The sequence below is a fragment of the Furipterus horrens genome, unplaced genomic scaffold, assembly GCF_987537825.1.
Source record: "Furipterus horrens unplaced genomic scaffold, mFurHor1.1.pri manual_scaffold_13, whole genome shotgun sequence".
Classification (NCBI taxonomy): Eukaryota; Metazoa; Chordata; class Mammalia; order Chiroptera; family Furipteridae; genus Furipterus; species Furipterus horrens.
In genome coordinates, this window is record NW_028327183.1 from 59,966,049 (window position 1) to 59,987,239 (window position 21,191).

Consider the following 21,191-nt stretch of genomic DNA (forward strand, 5'->3'; position numbering starts at 1 on the left):
AAAGTATAGAAAAATAAAGGTGCAAGTAGTGAACTTTTCCAGACATGATGAATGTTTTTTGTCTGATAAGGATGGTAAAAATTTGAATTTTTAAATTATTGTCCCTTTTTCTGTATTGAAGCTTTTTTTCATTGAACTTACTGGGGTTAATAAAAAATATATAGGTTTTGGGTGTAAAATTCTCTAATACATCATCTGTAATTGTATTGTGTGTTCACCACCCCAAGTCAACTCTCTTTCCATCACCATTTATCCCCTCTTTACCCTCTTCTACCTACCCCCACCCCTGTGCCCCCTGGTAATCACCACAATGTTGTCTGTGTCTATGAGTTTGTATTCAAGCTTTATAAATGCCCATTAAAAAAATTAAAAAGAATGTAGGAAAGTTATAATTCGATAATGAAAAGACATTGAAAAAAATATTTTCTAAAGGTTAACAAGGGCTGTCTGCCTCAGGAGATATTATCTTTCCTCTTGGCCTACCCACGTGTTTCTGACGTCTGTGTCTGGGCTTGTTAGGGCGGAGCTTCATGCAGTGTACTGAATTAAACACTGCACTCTCTGTAGACTTTTAAAGCAAGTATCTAAGAATGTCAGAGCTTCTACAAAATCAGGTTTATATAAGCACATGTGTAAACTCCTTCCTTCTTAACAAGCATTTCCATATCCTGAGTAAAACAAATCCCAAGTATGTCTCAACTCTCTGGGTCACAAGAGGACATTCACATAGCAGACAAGAGGACCCCAGCCTAGAGTTTTAATTTCAATGAATGAGCAGTACAAAGACTTATGGCTGGGTCTTGGAGGGGCCTGTTGGATTTGAGGTAGTTTACTTCTCTTAGGGAACATTTTGGGCCATCTGGTGACTTTTATGCACTCTTGTGACTACTGATGGCCTTGAAAAGAAAATGCGTAGCAATGAAATGTAATTATCCCTTTTTATTCAATACTTCTGAAACAAGTAAACACAATGGTTGGCATTACCCATTAAACCTGGGTCTGAACTCACCTGCATGAGGCAAGAATACAAGAAGTGGCCATTTCATTAAAAACAAAAATAAAAGGGTGAAAGAACTTAGAACCTTGTCCATCACTCCAATATTGTTAATCTTTTATCCTATGGATGAAAGGAACTATTTAGCTAGAGCGCAGTATCTGTTCTGTATATTCATCCAAGGAACTAAGGAGCTCTACTCCCTCCAGAATGCTTGGGTTCTGCCTTGAAGCCTCCAGTGTGAGGTAAGCCCAGGTTGCCACGTGGATTTCCTTCACAGAACCGCGACAGCCAATGGGGACACGGATGGGATGAGGGGCTATGCAGAGGGAGGTTAGGCTGGTGGGGGCAGTTATGAGGAAGACCAGGTCCCTGGCTTCAGGAAGTGGACAGTTAACGAGACTGGGCTTGCTCTCTGTCCCAGTGACTCCTCTCCCGTTTGTTTTTGGTCCCAGGCCTGCCCCCCGAGCCCCGTTTGTCTCCCCAAATTTCCCCAGGTTCTGTCTCCTCGTCTGTCTCTGTCTCCCCAACTGTCCCCAGGCTCTCCTGCCTGGACCCATCCCACCCTTTGCTGCCTCCATAGCAGTGCGTCCACAAGCACAACTGTGTGCACCTGCTTTTCTCAATTAAAACCCTGAGTCTCACGTTCTGACCTGAAAGGCAAGTGTGTGTTTTCTTTTCCTAAAAACTCACCAGAGCAACAGAAACAGCCCTTGGTTTCCTAGATGTGGACCGAAATAGGCAATGGTGTCACCTCCCAGGAAGGCTTCCCTGGTCTGACTGTGGTGCCTCTGTTGGTGTTCCCACCACACGTTCCTGCCCACTGTGGCCCCAACACCCTGACCTGTCCTCATTGGTGTCCCCAACATCTCACCTGTGACTGGAGCAGCACAGGATCCACGTGCAGCAGCCCTTCCTGGAGCATTTGCTGAACATGAGTGAATGAATGAGCCAGCATGCGAGCTGTTTCCCAGGCACTCAGTACCTCTCAGGTGAACCAAGTGTAGTTATTCCCATGTCAACAACCACCTGTTCCCATTCTGCACTTGCACCTTTCCCCAGGTCATTGCCCAGTGGCATCACCTACGGGTCATCACTGTCCTCACCAGGTTTCTGAATATGCATGGAGTCTACTGCCATCCCCACCCCATACACCCCCTTCTGCAGCAAGTTGTGACCTCAATGGTTAGTATACACTCAACTCATGTCTGAATGCTTGGGTCCCACGAATGTCCTGGAACTTAAGGTGTCCAGAGTTAGGATGATTGTAAATGGGCTACTTAAATTACTGCCTTAAAGACCTGCTTATGTACCTTTAAATGTAATGTTAGTTGTGGAAGAATGCCTCTCTGTCCTCCACTTGGGGTATTGCACCCCGTGGCATGGTGGGGCCCTGGGAGGATCCTAAGACAGCAGTGTCCAAATGGCGGTCCCTGTCCAGTTTGCACCAAGCTCCAGAAGAGTGAGCTCGCCACATCTCAGACCAGCCGGTTACTCACTGGACAAGCACAGCACCCAGTAAATAAACTGGGACGAGCAGAGCCCTCAAGAAGTTCTTGAGCTGGGAGGCTTGCTTTCCCAGTAACAGTCACGTGCCAGATGACACTTCAGTCAGCAGCAGACCGCGTCTATGTATGATGATCCCATAGGATTAGATGCTGCTCCCTCTACTCTCTCCAGAGGTCTTGGCACAAAGCACATGAGAAAGCTATTCAATGACTTGACTTCACTCCTGTAACACTTACTGGGTGGCCACTATGCAGTGAACCCTGAAAGGAAGGTAATCAGATCTCACAGGCCTGTGGAAGCTCCAGTGACAGGGCCACCCAAGACCTCCTATTCATCTCACCCCCTTTCCCTTGTGAGCACTTGGAGAGACTTCCTCTCTGTGGGGACTGCTTAGCACCTTTCCCATCTGAGTCCTCTCTGTGATCAAGCAATCTTTCCATCTGGAGAAGATAAAAGAAAATACAAGTGTGAATTCAGGGGAGAACTTGAGGAATGGTGAGCCCATATGCTGTGCTGTGTCCTGCCCTTCGCCATGTGGGGGGCATTCGGAACCCATCAGGAAGCATTCCTCTGTCTTGTTTGAACTTCCAGTTAAATCCTCCAGCCCCTGCTCTGCTGTAACCCTCAGGGTAGCGGGTGGTGAGATTCCAGGGAACCTAGGTCTCAGGAAATGCAGTGATTCTCAACGCCCAGTCCAGACTTCATATTCCAAAGGGGGTTCAGTGCTCATGTTACCAGAAATCCTTCAGGACAGAGAGCCAGGTAACTTTATTTCTCATTATTCAGGAATTTCTTGATTTTTATTATCAAATGCCTACTATAGAAACACTGAACAATAACAACAACAACAAAAAGAACATTAGGGGGAAATAAATCACTGGAGAGTCAGCATAACATAGTGGTTAAAAACATGAATTGTGGAGCGAAACAGTCTCAGAGCCACTCCTTACAGGCTGCATCCTTAGTTAGGTTATCAACATCTCTGCCTCAGTTTTTCCATTTCTAAAACTGGGATAATAATAGCACCTACTTCATATAACTAAACGGATTGAACAAGTTAATAGTTGAAAAGCATTTAAAACAAAGCCTAGCACATGGCAAATGCTATATATTTGTAAAACTTAATTTTTAAAAATTAACTGGGTTAATTTATCCATGGGTCTTTCCAGTCCTTATCCAAATACATTTTTTAGATGTTAGATATGTACATACAACTCTGTGTGCTTTTTTATTCCTTCAGGTTATGTATTATACTCTGATGCAGTGTCCATAATTATAACTTATAGTGACTGCCTAAAACAATGCAGTAATGAGTAAAGTCTGGACATTGACACACTGGGTTATTAAGTATCGCTTTTAGCCCCAACAACATCAGTCTCCTACTTCTGGGCAATAACATTTCCACCATTAGTAATCTCACCTACTAATTTTTTCTAAGGGTAATCTTGATCAACAGTAAATATCCCAATCAGTACTATTTTTTTTTTTCTTAAGTTCAGACTTAGTATTCTATATTCTATTCCTTAAAGGGCACCTAGGCCCTCCCCCTTATAATAGCAAAATCTGTACTTCCATAATTATGCACAGAATGTTATTATAAAGCTTCCCACTCAATACTCCAGCTCAATGCAAAACTATGTATTTCCAGCTGAAACACTTTTTCTAGCATAAGGTTTTCCCCTCAATAATGCACTCTGATTCACAGGTAGTTGAAATCTCTTACTAAAAGATCTCTCATTCCCTACATTCAAATCCTCAAGTAAAATTCCTGGTGGACTATGAGAGGAGTTTGGAGTTTTCTTCACTGTAATTCTCTGAAGTTAAATAAGGGCTACATAACTGCTAAGCTTTCCTCTGTTCTTTTCATTTATTTGTTTCTTCTAAGAAGATTATTTCCTGTTAAGTAGTAATGGGAAGTCTTACTTGACTCTTACTAAAAAACAACTCCTCCTGATTTATAAGGGTTTTTTCAATGTGTTATCAAATGTACAATGAAAATCATGAGTTCAATTCACAGACTTTCCCTTCACTATGACTCCTCTGGTGTTGAAGCAGGGCTGAGTGACCACTATAGGATTTTCCACAGTCACTGCAGATAAAGCGTTTCTCTCCGCTGTGCATTCTCTGATGAATAATGAGAGAAGAATTCTTACAGAAAGCCTTCTCACAGTGATTACATTTGTAGGGTTTTTCTCCAGTGTGGTTTCTCAGATGCACAATGAGGGAAGAACTCTCATTAAATGCTTTCCCACATTCGTTGCATCTGTATGGTTTCTCTCCAGTGTGAGTTCTCCGATGTGCAATCAGGTGAGAGCTACAGTTAAAGGATCTTTCACATTGATTACACTTATAGGGCTTCTCACCCGTGTGAATTCTCCGATGAGCAACAAGGTGACAGCTCTGGCTGAAGGATTTCCCACATTTATTGCATTCATAGGGCTTTTCTCCAGTGTGAGTCCTCTGGTGTCTAACAAGATGAGCCATCTGGCTACAGGATTTTCCACATTTATTACATTCATAGGGCTTAATTCCAGAATGAATTATTTCATGTTTAGTAAGGGCTGAGCGTTCCCTGAATGCTTTGCCGCATTCCTGACAGTTATAGGGTTTCTCTCCTGTGTGAGTTCTCTGATGGGCAATAAGATGGGAACTCCAGCTAAAGGATTTTCCACATTCAGTACATTTATATGGTTTTGCTCCAGAGTGAGTTCTTTCATGTTTACTAAGAGCTGAGTAATCCCTAAAAGCTTTTTCACATTCGTCACATTTAAAGGGCTTCTCTCCAGTATGCATTCTCATGTGGGCAATAAGATGGGAGCTCCAGCTGAAAGATTTCCCACATTCAGTACATTCAAAAGGCTTCTCTCCAGTATGAGTTCTCTGATGTCCAATAAGATGGGAGTTCCAGTTGAAAGACTTCCCACATTCGTTACATACATAAGGTTTCTCTCCTGTATGAATTCTCGTATGCACAATAAGATGAGAATTCCAGCTGAAAGCTTTTCCACACTTATTACATTCATAGGGTTTTATTCCAGTGTGAGTCCGTTCATGTTTAGTAAGGGCTGAACGATTCCTAAAAACTTTTCCACATTTATCACATTCGTAGGGTTTCTCTCCTGCATGAGTTTTCTTATGTTGGATAAGGTAAGAGCTCCAGATGAAAGATGTCCCACACTCATTGTATTCATAGGGTTTCTCGGCACTGTAAGTGCTTGTATGTTGAGTGAGGAATGAGTCATACCCAAAGACTTTCTCCCATTCATTGTATTTATGTGCTTTCTCTACGGTACCGATCTTCTGATGCTCCAGAAAGGATGAGAAGTAAAAGATATTCTCATATTCTTTGTAACCATATTGGTTTTCTCCAACATGAGGTCTTGGATGATCAATAAATGATGGGCTCTGGTTAAAGATTTGATGGCATTCCTTATATTCATAGAGTTTTCCTCCTGTATGCATTCCCTTATGATCATCAAAATGTAATACATGATTGAAAGATTTAACAGCATCAGAACATGGGAAAAAGTTATCTCCAGTTTGCATCCTTACAGGGTGAATAGGCTGCATGGAGTCGTAGAAAGCTTTGTCATAATCATTTTCACATGTAATCTTATCTGCATACATTATGGCTGAGTTACACCTCCAACTTTCAGCATTTGTATGAGGCTTATAGAAATGTTCTATTTGAGAAACCCTCTGAGGTGGAATAAAGTTTAAGCTCTGGCTACATTCTGCCCCAAGTTCACAGAAGGCAGAGCCTCTTGGAGACAGTACTTGCTTTTGCATGAAGACCATCTGCCTCATGGCTGTACTCCTGTTCATGTGGTACATCTGTAATTGGTCTTCACACCCCAAAATTTCTAACCTGGAGAACCAAGGTTTATCCCACACGTATCGTTCCAACTTCATGCTGTGGGATTGTTCTTTCTGAAAAATGCTATGTGTTGGGATCAATGCTTTGCTTTCAGGATTTCTCACCATTTCTGAAATAAATAGGAGAAAAAAGCCATGAGAACACAGAGAAAGAACTTCTAAGAAGAGTGTGGAAAAGGTGGGATTTTTTTGGTCCATATTATTGAAAAATAATTGTGAACCTGTTTCCAAATAGACTTCTAACCCAGAGGAAGGTCATAACAAAGAAAAGGAAAATAGTGAAAGTGAACAAAAGTACTTCACCACAATATGAAGCATATGTTGAATATAAAATCCATTCAGGAGCATTTTGCTGGGGAAAGGAGGACCAGACAAAGCTGTGCAAGAAAGTGGTAACTCTACACCACTTGAGTGCTCAAACTAAACATTCTCATGAAGGCTTGTTTCATGATTGGCCCTCAGCCAACTCCTAGGAATTGAGGTCATGGAATGCTCTCACTGATAAGAGTATTTTGCACACTTGTGGCCTTGAAGCACACACACAATTTCTCTATATAGTTTGCATAAAATGTCATTTATAGTGAACACCTGCTTTGCTTCTGGGGTCTGGAGCTTCCATGGTTGCGGCCAGTCATGTGTGCCTGAATGACCAACCCCCAATAAACACCCTGGGCTCCCGGGATCAGGCAAGCTTCCCCTAGCAGATGACACTTCACATATGTTGTCACAACTTCCTGAAGGAATGAAGTGTGTCCTTTCCAACTCCAGTGGAAAAGGACTGTAGAAAGTTTGTACTTGGTTTCCTCCTCCAGACTTAGCTCAAGAGCCTTTTCCTTCATATCTGTTACTTCATTTCTTTCCACTGTAATAAAGCAGTACCCTCAGTGTAATGACTTTGAGTTCTGGGAGTCCTTCTAAGTGAGTCACTGAACCTGGGGATTCTTGGGGGAAGGGTGGCGAGTTCCTGACAAAAGGACGTAGTAAATACTATGACGGTGAAAAAAAGTAACTGACTTAACAAAAGACAATTAAAAGCCCTAGCCGGGTAGCTCAGTTGGTTACAGTGCCATCTCCATATATCAACATTGTGGGTTTGATCCCTGGTCAGAGCACATACAAGATCAATCAATGAATGCATAAATAACTGGAAAAATAAATGGATATTTCTGTCTCTCTCTTTTCCTCTCTCTGAGAATCAATTATAAAAGAAAAGATAAAAGAGCAATGAAGCTCTTAGCAATTAACATTTAAATTATTAAGGTGTTGCCCTGGCTGATGTGGCTCAGTGGATTGAGTGCCGGCCTGTGAACCGAAAGATCACCAGTTTGATTCCCAGTCAGGGCACATGCCTGGGTTGCAGGCTCGGCTCTCAACTGGGGGCATACAAGAGGCAACCTATCAATGTATCTATTTCATATCAATGTTTCTCTGCCTTTTTTTTCTGCCTCCCTTCCCCTCTCTCTAAAAATAAATAAAATCTTTAAAAAAAAATAGAGAGGCTGGCATTAAGAGAAAGTATCACCAACAGAGGCTTCAAGCCAAAACGTTATCTATGATAATATGTTATCACATTACTTCCTACTCCATAGAGTTCAGTCAATAACACAAAATTCATCACTCCAGAGGGAAAAAATCACGTGGTTTGAGGGTATTCCTAAAGTTACAATTCTTCTAATGACTACAGAATCATCTATGGATTGATGACACAAGACATGGACTTGAAAGGCAGCCTACTGGGATGAGACAGGTACACAGTTCACAGTCTGATTGCTTGTATTTAAATACTGGCTCTGCCACTACCATTGGCGGACTTTTCTGATGATTAAATGAGATTATGAATCCAGCGAAATGTCTGGCTAATTCCGTATGTGAAACCACCTGTCATCAGTGCTGAGGTATCAGTCCCCAAATAACTGAAAGGGCATTAGTTTCCTATGCTGCTGCAACAAACCCGCACACACGTGTCTTGTTGTGACTTAAAATAACACCAACTACTGTCTTACAGTCTGGAAGTCAGATGTCCAAAATAGCTTTCACTGGGTTAAAATCAAAGTAGCTTCTCTTCAGAAACTCTATGGGAGAATACCTATCCTTGCCTTTTCACACTTATTTTTATTGATTGATTAATTTTAGAAAGAGAGAGAAACACCGATTTGTTGGTCCACTCATTCATGCATTCACTTGTTGATTCTTATTATGTTCTGACTGGAAATTGAACCTGTAACCTTGGCATATTGGGACAATGCTCTCAACCAAACCACCTAGCTGGGGCCTCTTTTCCCACTTGTAGAAACTGCCTGCATTCTTTGGCTTGTGGTTTCCAATCTGAAAGGGGGGAAAATGGTGAGGCTGCACAAAAACCCTTTGACTAGAGTGGATGGAAGATGTGCACCTTCAGGACTCAAGAAGAGGCCACGGTACATCCTTAAATTAAAAACAGCAAGATGGCCCAGGCTGGCTGGCTCAGTTGGCTGGAGCACCATCCTATACACCAAAATGTTGCAGGTTTGATACCCAGCTGGGCATGTATGGGAGGTAACCAATCAGTGTCTGTCTCTCTCTCTCTCTCTTTCTCTCTCTCTCTCTCCCTCTCTCTCTCTCTCTCTCCTGCTTCCTCCTTCTTCTCTCTCAAAAACCAATGATAATAATAATAAAAAAATCCTTGGTTGAGGATTAAAAATAAATAATAAAAAATAAAAGTAAAAACAGCAAGATAGAGAACAGTGTGTCACATTCTACCTCTGGAAAGGTGCAAAGTACCTATCCCTACATGCCTGCAGTTGCATAAAGAAACTGTGGAAACATACAACAGAAATACTGACAGTGATTACCTGGGACAAGAAATCAGTGCAAACAGTGAACTGGAGACCTTTGAAATTTCGCCCCTCTATCAAAGCACCCAAAAAACTTGCAGAAACTGACAGAATCTATTTCTTCAGAATTTTGTAAATAAACCAAAGCCTTGCAGCAGCCAAGGGAGCGTTTACTCCAGAAAAGTGGCTGCATTTTGTTACTAACAGTGACACCGTAACCGAGTGCCATCGTGGGCTCCCCAACTCAGCAGTTAGCCTTGGAAACTAACAGCCCGTATTTCTGGTACTGGACAGAGCAGAACACGGCCGGACGTGTCAAAGCCTCGTTCCCACAGAACAGTCATTATCTGCCCTGTGAGGTGGTTCCCTGGAACTCCTCGTGCAGAGGCCTGTCAGAAACTTGCACAGCGCTGGGAGCTTCTGGGAACGGCTGTGCATCAAACACTTACAGGCCGAGTAGCGAAGCAGTTGCTGTCTGAGACTGCTGGGGCAGACAATACACAACCCACAAAGATGAAAGGACACTGGGGAGTGAGCTGTCTGTAGCAGCGCTGAAGAGTTTACTCCTGGGAGCCGAGGAGACCAAGGCACAGAGATCACAACTGAACTGCAAGAGCCACAGGGGGAGCCCTGAGGGCAGCACGAGGGCGCAGCTCAGCACAGACCAGGGGTGCTCCTCAGACGGACAGCTGCGTTCTCACCAGAAATCATGGCGGCCAGAAAGAAAAACTGTCAACTGCAAGTTCTGTATCTCAAATAATGATCCTTCAACGATGGAGCAATAAAGACACTCCCAGATAAACCAAACCTGGGAGGGTTTGCTGCTAGCAAACCTGCCCCATGAGAAACCCGAAGGGGAGTCCTCCAGGTTGAAATGAAAGGGCAATAACGTGAAATAAACACCAATAAAGGTAACTGCATAGGTCGACAAAGCGAGACTATAAATGTGTTTTTGGCTTGTAATTCCTTTTTATCTACCTGATTTGAAAGGCACTACATAAAGCAACAATTATAAATCTATGGCGGAGGACTCACAATGTACAGGTGTGACAATAACAGCATAAAAGGAGGAAGACAAAGCTATGCATAACGAGCTTCCACATACTGTCAACATCAAATTGTATTAATCTAAACTAATTATTATAAATTAAGACGTTAATTATAATCTGCAGGAAAACTACTAATAAAAATAACTCAAAACCTCAGAGTAAAGCCCTGGCCGGTGTGTCTCACGTGGTTGTATTGTCTTCCTATAACCAGAAGGTCACCAGCTCAATTCCATTCAGGGCACATGCCCAAGCTGCGCGCTCGATCCCCGGTTGGGGCGCATGAAGGAGCCAGCCAATTGGTGTTTCTGTCTCACATCGACGTTTCTCCCTGTCTCACCCTCCCTCTCTCTCGAGCAAGAATAAAACAAATCTCTAAAAAGTAATTTTTAAAAAGTGCATATTAAAAAAAGGGGGTTATCTGTGTGTGTGTGTGTGTGTGTGTGTGTGTGTGTTTGCGGGTAAAATAAGTGCAGCAGAGGAAGGGGTATAAATGAGATTCTTTTCCAGCTTCTATATAGCTTTCATTTTTACCAACCATGTAATTACATTACCTACATTTTAAAAATCTATTTTCTCATTTGTTTTTTTAAAGGAAAGTCTGTGGCTATAGGGTACAAGTTAGGCAATAAATGAAGTAAAAACTAAGAAGCAGGTTAGAGAAGAAGTCGTCTGAGAGAAAGGCACAGCAGGGTACCAGGACGGACATCAGGAAGTGATGGTGAACGTGCAGTTTACGAACACTCACCTTGTTAAAAAGGTGGGAATATTGGCTCTGATTCGACAGCAGCAGAAAGTCAACACAAGGGACAGGGCTCCCCAGAGGAATGGTGAGTGTGTCTGAGGAAGTGACTCCTCAAGGCCTCAGCCCTTCTCTCAAACAAGGCGGGCTTGGGGGCAGGCTCCTCGCTCCCACCTGGGGCCTGCTCTCACCTGCACAGATGCTCTGAGGATACACTTGCTGCACCAACCACGGCTCTCCTCCTCGCTCCAGCAGGGAGATGACCTCGGGCTTGGCGATCTGATTCCCTGAATGTGAAGAAACACAGGATGTGCGTCGCCGGGATAGCCTCCCCTGCCTCTTCCTCCGCGACTCTCACTTGGGCAGAGCAGGCAGGGGCCCTCCTGCTACCTGCTCTGTAAGCACTAAGAATTCACCCTTGAACCTCAGAACTCAAGATCACCTCAGCCCTCTCTGAGGCCCTGTGAGCCGTAAGCACAAAGTACAAAAGGTAACACCATTGAAATTGCTTAATTTCCTGGGCAGCACCAGCCTCACCCACAGAGAGCAGGTGCCCGAAGGTCTCCAGCATCACATCCCGGTACAGGGTCCTCTGAACAGGGTCCAGCTGCCCCCACTCCTCCTGGGTGAAGTCCACAGCCACATCCTTGAAGGTCACTGTTTCCTACAAGAGCATACAGGTTCCTCCTCAGCCTGGGGCCACCCTCTCCAGTGTTTACTGAGGATGGACTGAGGCTGACGGCCCTGGGAGGACATAGGATGAAGAGAAAGAACCCTGAATATCACCAATATTCTGATGAGGGTTGGGGTCACACTGTGAGCCCCCCGGGGACCTGGGTCTGAGATGTACTCAGGGAATTGGATATCTGGGCAACAGCAACCACAGCAAAGAGGAATAGGTCTCTCCTAAGACCCCAGCCGAATCCTAGTGACACTGACTAGTGTGGACAGGATTCCACCAGGCCAGCGTTCCTTCTCTGGAGATTCAGACACTTAGCAAGCCCAGGACCAGGCATACACAGGCTACAAGCACCGGCCAGATCACAAACCCAATGCTGGGCCCTGTAAGGGAGATCTGAACATTTGCAGACCGTCCTGCTGGCCACAGCTGGAAGTCTCCTTTCCTAGATCACCTCCAGTTCAAAGACTGCAGCCAGGGTGGGACAGGATTCAGGCAAGGAGAATAAGCCCCAGTTGCTGTCAAAAGCACTCTTGAGTTTTAAGAAGTCCAAACTGATGTTTTTAGGAAAAATGGAACCAGAAATACTCTCTAGAAAATGAGTGGAAAATATGAATTATAATCCCAGTCTAATTTCTACAATGAATGCATAGCTCATAGTTCTTCTAAGCAATCACCGTGGGCCTTGGGGGTGCAGGTATTTCTGGGGGCTGGGGGCAGGCCTCCCCTTGCGATGGTGGCAGGAGTCAGCTGGGATGTGATACAAGCCCTGCAGCCCCCATTCATGCCTAGGACCCCCCTTAGCCTGTCTGTGCACCACAGTCCTCCTGTCCCCCTGGAAACTGGTGTTCTGGTCTCCCGTGTGAGTGCAATTCCACTCAGACAGCCCTGGGACCCTCGGCCGACCCCTCTCAGCTGCGTCATCACTTCTCTTCTACCCCAAGGCCAGCCTTCCTGCCGCCGCGAGCCAGCTCTGATTAGGGCCAGTCCTCCATGCTGGTCCTTCTTTGTCCTGAACGAATGTCCCTCCACCTTCACACAGGGGCTGGCTGAAAGCACAGGATTGTTCTGCTCCTAAGATTCCCTGACTCCACACACATGCACTGGGAAGTGCTGACCACAAATCTCCTTTGACAAAACCTGTCCCGACCCTGGACCCATCAATGGCAATTTCTTGGGTTTCTTCTCACAGACGTGCCTGGGCCTCGGTTTCCTTGATCGCTGCTGTTTCTACGTTTTGGGTAATGCCAACAATTTACTTAAACGTGACCTCAGGGAGAGACGTACAGACAGCACAGCCTCAATGCACGTCCAGAGACAACGCCCAGGTGACCAGCTGGGAGGCTGTGCTCATCGCATGCTACCTTGCCTCCTTAGGTGGCTTCCAAGTTCAACTCCCACCCCTCCCGTGACCCCAATGGAAACCACACACACACACTTTAAAATAAACAGAAAAGCCCTGGCCAGGTGGCTCAGTTGGCTGGAGCATCATCCCATATACCAGAAGACTGTCGGTTCGATACCCGGTTGGGACGTGTATGGGAGGCAACCGATTGATGTTTTCTCTTTCCCTCTCTAAAATCAATCAACATATCCTCGGGTGAGGATTAAAATGAATAAATTTTGCTCTAGCTGGTGTGGCTCGGTAGACTGAGCACCAACCTGCAAACCAAAAGGTTGCCAGTTTGATTCCCAGTCAGGGCACAGGCCTGGGTTGCAGGCCAGGTCCCCAGTTGGGGGTGTGCAAGAGGCAACTGATCAATGTACCACTTTCCCACATTGATACTTCTCTCCCTTTCTCCCTCCTTTCCCCTTTCTAAATAAATAAAAATGTAAAAAATAAGGCAGACAGGGAACTTGACAAGAGGGGTCAGGCTGAGAACACTGGCACCTGCTAAGCTATCCATCATCTGTAGACGGGACAACCAGACACTCTGTGCCCACTGACATCTCCCAGGAGGAGGACCCAGCACTGCCTACAAAGTACTTTTGCCAAAATACGAAACCTGAATCTACTCCAGCCTCCAGCCCAGCACCAGTTTATAGCAGATGAATGAATGGGGGACTTGTCAATGACAGCATGAGGGCAAAATGAGGCAAACCACAGGGCCGGTGACTGAGTGTCCTCAGCAGACAATGCACATACAATGTGTGACCTTTGTTTGGACCCAGATGTGGGGAAGACTGAACACAGACTGGGCATTAGGTAGTACCAAGAAATCACTGCTAATTTTGTTGGGTATTGTGGCCACCTTGGAAAAGTTAGGCATCTCTTAGGTAAATAACCAAAAGTATTTACAGGTAAAACAACATATCCGAGATATGCTTGAAAATACTCTAGGTTTGTTTGTTTGTTTTTTAAGGGTGTTAAAACTGATAGAATGCTGAATGCTGACAGTGGCTGAAGCTGGTGAATGTGGGCGTCTCTGATCGGCTATAGTCCTATCAATTTGTCCTCCACGTCCTCATCTCCATAACCTGACAAAAGGAACTTTGCAGAGAAGTGATTAAGGAGACTGAAATGGGGCCCTGGCTGGGTAGCTCAATTGGTTATAGCATCGTCCTGATATGCCAAGAATGCAGGTTCAATTCTGGTCAGGGCACATACAAGAAGCAGTGAATACATTAATAAGTGGAACAACAAATTGATGTCTCTCTGTGTGTGTGTAAAAAGTCAATTAAAGAGAGAGAGAGAGAGAGACTAGGATGGGGAGATGAGGCAGGTGGGTTTAATGGCATCACAAGAGTCCTTGTGAGTGAAAATGGCAGACAGGAGGATCAGAGCCCAAGAAGTCACACTGGAAGGAGAGGTCAGAGTGATGCACTGTGACGATGAAGGAGTCATGAGCCAGGAAATGTAAGCGGCCCCTCAAAGGTGGGACAAGCAAGGCAGCTCCAGAAGGAACTCAGCCACAGCTCTGCCACCCACAGAGCCTTCAACACTCCAGAGGAGGAGGGAATTCACGCTGTTCTGAGCTGCTAAATTTGTGGTGATCTGTTACAGTGGCAACAGGAAATGAATGCATGTTTCTTGTCCACCTCCGGGTTTAAAAATCTCCTAAATTTAATAAAAGGTTTGAGGTTTTTTTTAATCCTCACCTGAGGATATGTTTTTGATTTTTAGTGAAAGGGAAACAGAGAGAGAAATATCAACGTGAGAAACATTGATCAGTTGCCTCCCATAGGTGCCCTGACTGGGGATTGAACCTGCAATTTAGGTATGTGGCCTGAGCGTCATCCTGTGCATCAAAAGATTGCGGGTTCCATTTCTCGTTGGGTCATGTAGGCAACCAATCGATGTTTCTGTCTCACTCTGAAATCAACAAGCATATCCTTAGGTAAAAGTAGCATGGCCAGTGAAGAGAAGAGTGATTGGCACACAGTTTTGCACACCCTCCTGGGAGACAGGGAGCAGGTTAAAGGGACACCCCAGGAAATGCAGCCCATCAGAAGGGGCTGCTGCAGAAGCAGGACTCGGGAGAGGCGCTGGGCTCTGAGCTTATGGATACAGTGAGGACAGGAGTGAAACGGGCTGCACACAGATAAGGGGTCTGTGTGTGTTTGGGACGGCTTTGCCACGTGCCCATACCCCCCAGCCACACCATCTGGGGCAGCACCACCGGCAGCCCTGGTCTCTCAGACTGGAGCGTGGACAGCAATGCTAGAGGAGCAGAGACCTCTTCAGCCTGACACTGGGAGAGGGGAGGGCGTCCACAGCCTCACAGGACAGCTGCGTCCAGGGAAGTGGAAGAAGTGGCCTGGTGATCCTGGCCCACCCAGGCACACAGAGCTCGGAATGAGATTCATCAGGAGACAAACGAAGAGAGTGAGGGAGGCCGATTAGGAACCAGATCTGACTCTGAAACTTAGCCTCACAGCTCTTCCGTGGTAAACACGGACTGTCCAGAGGAGCCCTCAAGACATGACCAAATTCAGTGGCCAAGAGGATACAAAATCCAGGCAGAAGCCATACACATCAATGAGCTGCAATTGTCTGAGGAGATTTCGGTGTAAAACAGAGCAGAATGACAGAAGAGACGCTGAGAACAGGAAAGAATTTATAGACTACAAAGAAGAGAAAGAAGACATAGTGATTGCTTCAGGAGGCCCACGGTGTAACACAAGGCTCCAGAAAGAAGTCATGGTGGTGAGAATGTCAGCCATGCTCCCCACCCAACCCTCACTAGAAAAGGACATGAAATATAGAGATCAGAGACATGTCAGTTCGTTCAGCATGTACCCCATCTAGCAGAAGACCCTGGAAAGAGACTATAAAGGAGGACAGAAGGAAATTTTTTAATATAGGACTTCTTTTAAAAAGACACAAAAGCACTAGCCATGCAGACATACTGAAAAGCATTTGAGTGATAAAAGACACCACGAAGTTAAGACAAGCTACAGACTGGGAGAGGGTCATTTATATCTGGATCAAGACTAGAATGCACTTAAAACGCCCACAATTCTGTAAGTCACGGCCTGTAAAAACCTAGGGGTGGGGGGGTGCAGACCCAGAGCGGAAATAGACTGCCGATGACATGAAAGGATAGTCAACCTCACTAGTAATCAAGGATGCAAATTAAAGGAATACAATACACCGTTTTGGTGGTGAGGTAAGCAAAAACTTAAATATTGTCGGGCAGCTGCAAAGACGCAGGGAGATGAGCACTTGAGGAACCGTGAGAACTGGCTTTGGCTCTTCATATGGAAAACACACCTTATAATTCAGAAAATTCCTCACTAAACACTCGTATGTGTGCAAAGCGAAACTACAGGAACATCCACACAGCAAACTGGACTGGGGGGAGGGTGGGCTTATAAGCCCAATCACAGAAGGAATGCATAGTCCTTGTCTCTGATAGAGCAAAAGGAATGAACCTAACTCTAGCTCTGGCCTCAACATTGACTCCATGTATGCAAAAAATGCTGTAGAAAAGCTACACGTGTAAGTATTAAAAAAGAGCAGTCCCATTACCTGTTACGTCTATATTATCTGCATGAGTACGCAAATGAATTAGCTGTGTGCACACCATGAGTTGTTCTGAGGAAGGAAAATAAAGCCAAGTATGACCAAATATTAACTGCCAATTTAGAGTGATGAGGACATTCTGTTTTATCATTTTTTATTTTTCAGTAATTATGGAATTTGTTAAAATATTTTAAAATAAGTATGCTCAGAATTGACGATATTATCACACTGGAAGAGCCATGGACTAGTGGGGAAAAAAGCAACCTCCAGCAGAATATGCCCCTACGTCAGGGTCCACAGTTCCCGGAGGCCTCAGGGATGTAAAGAAAAAGGTAAACGAACACGAGGCTGGAGGTGAAACCACAGAAGAGCCAAGAGGGATACTCCTGGACCAGGAGAGAAGTGCAGGGTTCACTGCTACCTGGAACTCTGGGGTGAGGGGACAGGACAGGAAGGGCCATGCCCCAGAAAGGGAGAGCCCTTCCTTCAGGTCCACAGGTAACCCTTACCTGACAGTGGCCCCTTCATGGAGCCTGGGAAATTCAGATGGTCTCTTTGGAAGCTTCAGAATTTCATTATTTACTAATATTTTAGTGCAGGATCTTTCCAGAGAAGAAAAATATCACAAGATTGTGCACATTCTCGACACAACCAAGAATGGGTATAGAGTATCAGATTATTGCTGTTTCATGTGCATGTTCATCATGCAGATATTGTTGGTGGATTGTTATAGAGGAATTTGAGAGTTTCCATATTTGCAGAGGCTGGCTGGGATTTTTAGATAGGCTGGGGCATTATTTTCCCTATCCCGCAAATTAATGGGATCTGGCTGAAACATGTTTCCCAGAACAGACTCTTCAGATAACAAGGGAGGACAGCATTTGATGTTTTTACCAGGTGAATGCTTTATTTCAGGAAATATTTAATTTGGAGGGAACAATAGAGGGATATGGGGCTCTCATTGCTTAATACAAAACTCACATAATTCAAGTCTTGAGTATCCCACAGGAAAAATCCAAAGTGAGTGTGGGGAGAGGCCAGGAACATGTTCTCAGAAATCACAACTCTTCAGACATTGGCGGGTGCTGTTACTTTAATTCACCATTTCATTTTCTCATCATTAACTCTAATAATTCTATATTAACAGCAGATTGCAGCACAGTGGTTAGTGGGGCTTCTTCATAGCACTTTATTTTAACTAACTTCTGTTCCCGGGAAACTGATTCGGGGCCCAACTTTCTGCCCAGCCTAGCTTCACTGCTGTTACAGGATCTAAAAATGACTGTGCGTTGTAACAGCAGAAAACATCATAGCCACCAAGTCCTGAGGCCAGACAACCACCAGCTCCACTCGCATCAGGGCTCTGCCTCGCATACAGCAGTACTGGCACGTGGGGTGGCAACTTACCATGCACTACCCCAGTCACCTTGAAAATGGTGGGAGGTTTCCTTAACTTTTTTTAAAATTTGAGGTAAGGTATGAAGTTGAGACATTTTCATATTTTTGTATCACAGTATCTTACATTTGCTTGATTCATTAATTTAGAAACAAAAGACCTAAACATAACAACGAAACTGTTTTTCTTCATCTTTCAGAGCATGGGGTCAATATAGTAAAAATAAATTTGATGTATTAGAATGAAAATCTCTCATTTAGAAATATAGATAACCCTAAGAAACTGAAAAGAGTGAGTTAAAAATGGCTGCCTTAGTCATGAAAATAAAATACTGAAATATGCTATCACACAGATGACCCCTGAAAACATGCTAACAACAGAAGCCAGACACAAAAGGCCATATGCTATATGACTCCCTTTATATAAAATGTACAGAATCAACAAATACATAGAGTTTAGTGGTTGCCAGGGGCTGAGATGGGATGAATGGGGAGTGACAACGAATGGGTATTAGGCCCTGACTGGTGTGGCTCAGTGGATTGAGTGCTGGTCTGTGAACCAAAGGGCTGACGGTTTGATTCCCAATCAGGACACATGCCTGGGTTGCGGGCCAGGTCCCCAGTTGGGGGTGTGCAAGAGACAATCACACATTGATGTTTCTCTCCCTCTTTCACCCTTCCTTTCCCCTCTCTCTAAAAAATCTTTAATGAGTATTAGGGTTTCTTTTGAGGATGATAAAAATGTTCTAAAATTAGATATTGGTGATGGTTGTGCAACTCTGTGAATACACTAAAAACTACCGACCTACACATTTTAAAAAGTTAAACTTTATGGTATATGAGTAATTTTTTTTTTTTTTTTTTTTTTTTTTTGCTGTGTGGTTGCCTCTCACTCGTGCCCCCAACTGGGGACCTGACATGCAACCTAGTAATGTGCCCTGACTGGGAATCGAACCAGCGATACTTGGCTCGCAGGCCGATGCTCAATCCACTGAGCCACAGCAGCCAGGGCATGAGTAATATTTTAATAAAGCGCTTAAAAAAATTTTTTTAAGTGGCTGCCTCTATGGAAGAAGCTGGGCAGGAGGGGAGGGGGAAATGACACCTCTCCACATCAACTCTATCCTTTTTCTCTCAGGAGTCACCTTCCTGTCCTTTAGTCACACAGTCCCCCTGTTTCAACTCCCTAATACCCTTCAGATCTTGTTCCCAGGTCCTGGTCACACAGAAGCCTGAAATGCTAGCCTGCTTCCCTCAGCCCGCTTCCCCCCACACCCCTGCCAGGGACATCTGTCCAGCCACACTGCAAATCCTGGTACCTCCTGCTCCCAACACTTCAAAGGCTCCTAATTATCACCAGGATGGAGCCCAGCTAGATTTATCCTGGCCTCTCCAGCCCAAAATCTAACTGGGTTCAGTTTTCACCCAGATACTGGATATACAGCCCCCTACCCCCACCTTCACCATGGTGCTATAGGAAGCCAGACCTCTGCTTGCCAGGCCATGTCCATCCAGGTGATCCTGTCTCCTGGGCAGCCTCCCTCACCACAGCAAGGACCCCAGCTGCTCTCTATCCCATGACCTCTGTGCAGACTCCATCCCACCTCCCAAGGCATCAGCTGGGTTCTGTTCCTCCAGGGGTCCAGGCCTCCCCAAATGTCTCAGGCTTCTGTCCTGAACCACATGTGCAGCACCAGGCAGGCCGTGAGGCCTCAGTAGCTGAGTGAAGCACTCTGGGAGCTTCTTAGGACAAGGGCTCAAACTTGTCCTTGTTCCCCTCTCAGCAAGCACAGCATCCACCAGACATCAGCCTGAGTCTGGCACTGAATACATTAGGGAAGCTGGGAAGAGGAAAGGGGCGGGGGCTGCCAACCAAGGAGGTTGTTCCTCATCCATCAAAACAACCCACAGCATAGCCGGGGCTCAGGACTGTGAAAAGCCTGGTTGACAGTAAGGCTCTGAATCACGGAAAACTGAATTCTCCCTGCCTGTGCTCAGGAAGTGATGGACTTCCAACTGATTCCTCCTTTACTCAAACTAGCTGTTGTAAAGTGAGGAACCATGAGGATTGGGACAGCCGGGGACAGCCTGGACACTTTAGGGAACAGGGCAGTCCTTCATGAAGAAGCAGAAGCCCCATCTCACCTGGACCTGAGCTGTTGGGAGCCCAGTAGCCCTCCTTCCCTCATCAAGAGTCTCCTCCACACGCCAGGCAGGGTCCTGAGGACACAGAGCTGGGGGAGGAAAGCAAAGTCACAGGAGCAGCTCTCCCTGCCAGAGGCATACCCACTTGAGTTGCTCCTCCTGGGGGGCACAGGGAGAACCAGCTCTGGCCCCTCCCGTTGGTCAAGGGAAGAGACCCACCTTCTCATTTTATAGATGAAAGGAAGAGGGCTCTGAGAAGATAAGGAATGTGCCTAAACACATGAACCCATACTGCCCCCTTTGCTCTGAGGCACCATCTCCGAGAAGCAGTCTCTGGTCACCGCCATACTGGGCCTGAATTACCACAAATTCATTGTCATGCACTCTGTCCTGGAGCTGTCACCATCATTTCATGCCCTTGGCAGAGTGTTCTGAGCCCTCCCTGTTCCAGCTCTGCAAAGACAGATCTGGACCAGAACCTAAAGCCCCACCTGGCTCCTCACGTCGTATCCCTGGCCATGGCAGGTCACTGCTGGGAAAGACCACACCATGGCAGCCAGTACGGTCGGTGGGAACACAGGCTCTTGACTCACCCCAGGAGGCCCATGGGTCAGCAGCTGCCATCCCCCAGGACTGGTCCATAAGGACACCTGCACCAGAATACCAAGTTAGAAAAAGGAAAGGAGAGGCACTTTGACACCAATCCCAGTGACTAAAGGCCACAAAATGGAAAAGGAGGCCTTTCTCACTAATGAGCACAACAAAGTTCCATAAGCAAAGCCCAAAGCCATGTGAAAAGCTCCACCACAAGAAAGTAGGTTTTTACCGAAAATGCACTGTTAGGAAATTTATCAATATGTTATAGCCACAGAACAATTAAGAATAAAACCCCTTAAATGGCTGAAGAGGCTATCTGATAAAATGCTTAACATAACCTATTTTTAAAAAAATATATAAATAATAGAAAGCTACTCCCCTGATGTCTTTGGTGACAGACACCTGAAACCTCACTTAAAGGTAAAATAC

At 45.3% G+C, this 21,191-nt stretch overlaps 1 protein-coding gene across 2 annotated transcripts; it reads right to left on the reverse strand.

Moving 5' to 3' along the window:
- Positions 1-3,806: 3,806 nt before the first annotated feature.
- On the reverse strand, positions 3,807-20,971 carry ZNF606 (zinc finger protein 606). Of its 2 annotated transcripts, none has more exons than XM_090261032.1 (5): positions 20,759-20,971; positions 20,166-20,254; positions 11,518-11,644; positions 11,172-11,267; positions 3,807-6,489 (listed from the first exon to the last, which is right to left on the reverse strand). In XM_090261032.1, exons 1-5 carry the CDS (start codon positions 20,805-20,807, stop codon positions 4,502-4,504), a joined length of 2,349 nt encoding a protein of 782 aa, XP_090117158.1. In that variant the 5' UTR covers positions 20,808-20,971; the 3' UTR covers positions 3,807-4,501. The 2 variants fall into 2 exon arrangements, with proteins under 2 accessions (XP_090117158.1, XP_090117157.1); XM_090261031.1 differs by having other exon boundaries at positions 20,657-20,971.
- Positions 20,972-21,191: the final 220 nt, after the last annotated feature.

Coding starts and splice junctions, on each gene's coding strand:
- ZNF606 (XM_090261031.1), bottom strand. CDS start 20,807: ATGGACCAGTCCTGGGGGATGGCAGCTGCTGACCCATGGGCCTCCTGG. Junction 20,255..20,656: donor GATACGACGTGAGGAGCCAG/GTGGGGCTTTAG, acceptor TTCCTCCCCCAG/CTCTGTGTCCTCAGGACCCT. Junction 11,645..20,165: donor TCCCAACAGCTCAGGTCCAG/GTGAGATGGGGC, acceptor ATGCTCTTGTAG/GAAACAGTGACCTTCAAGGA.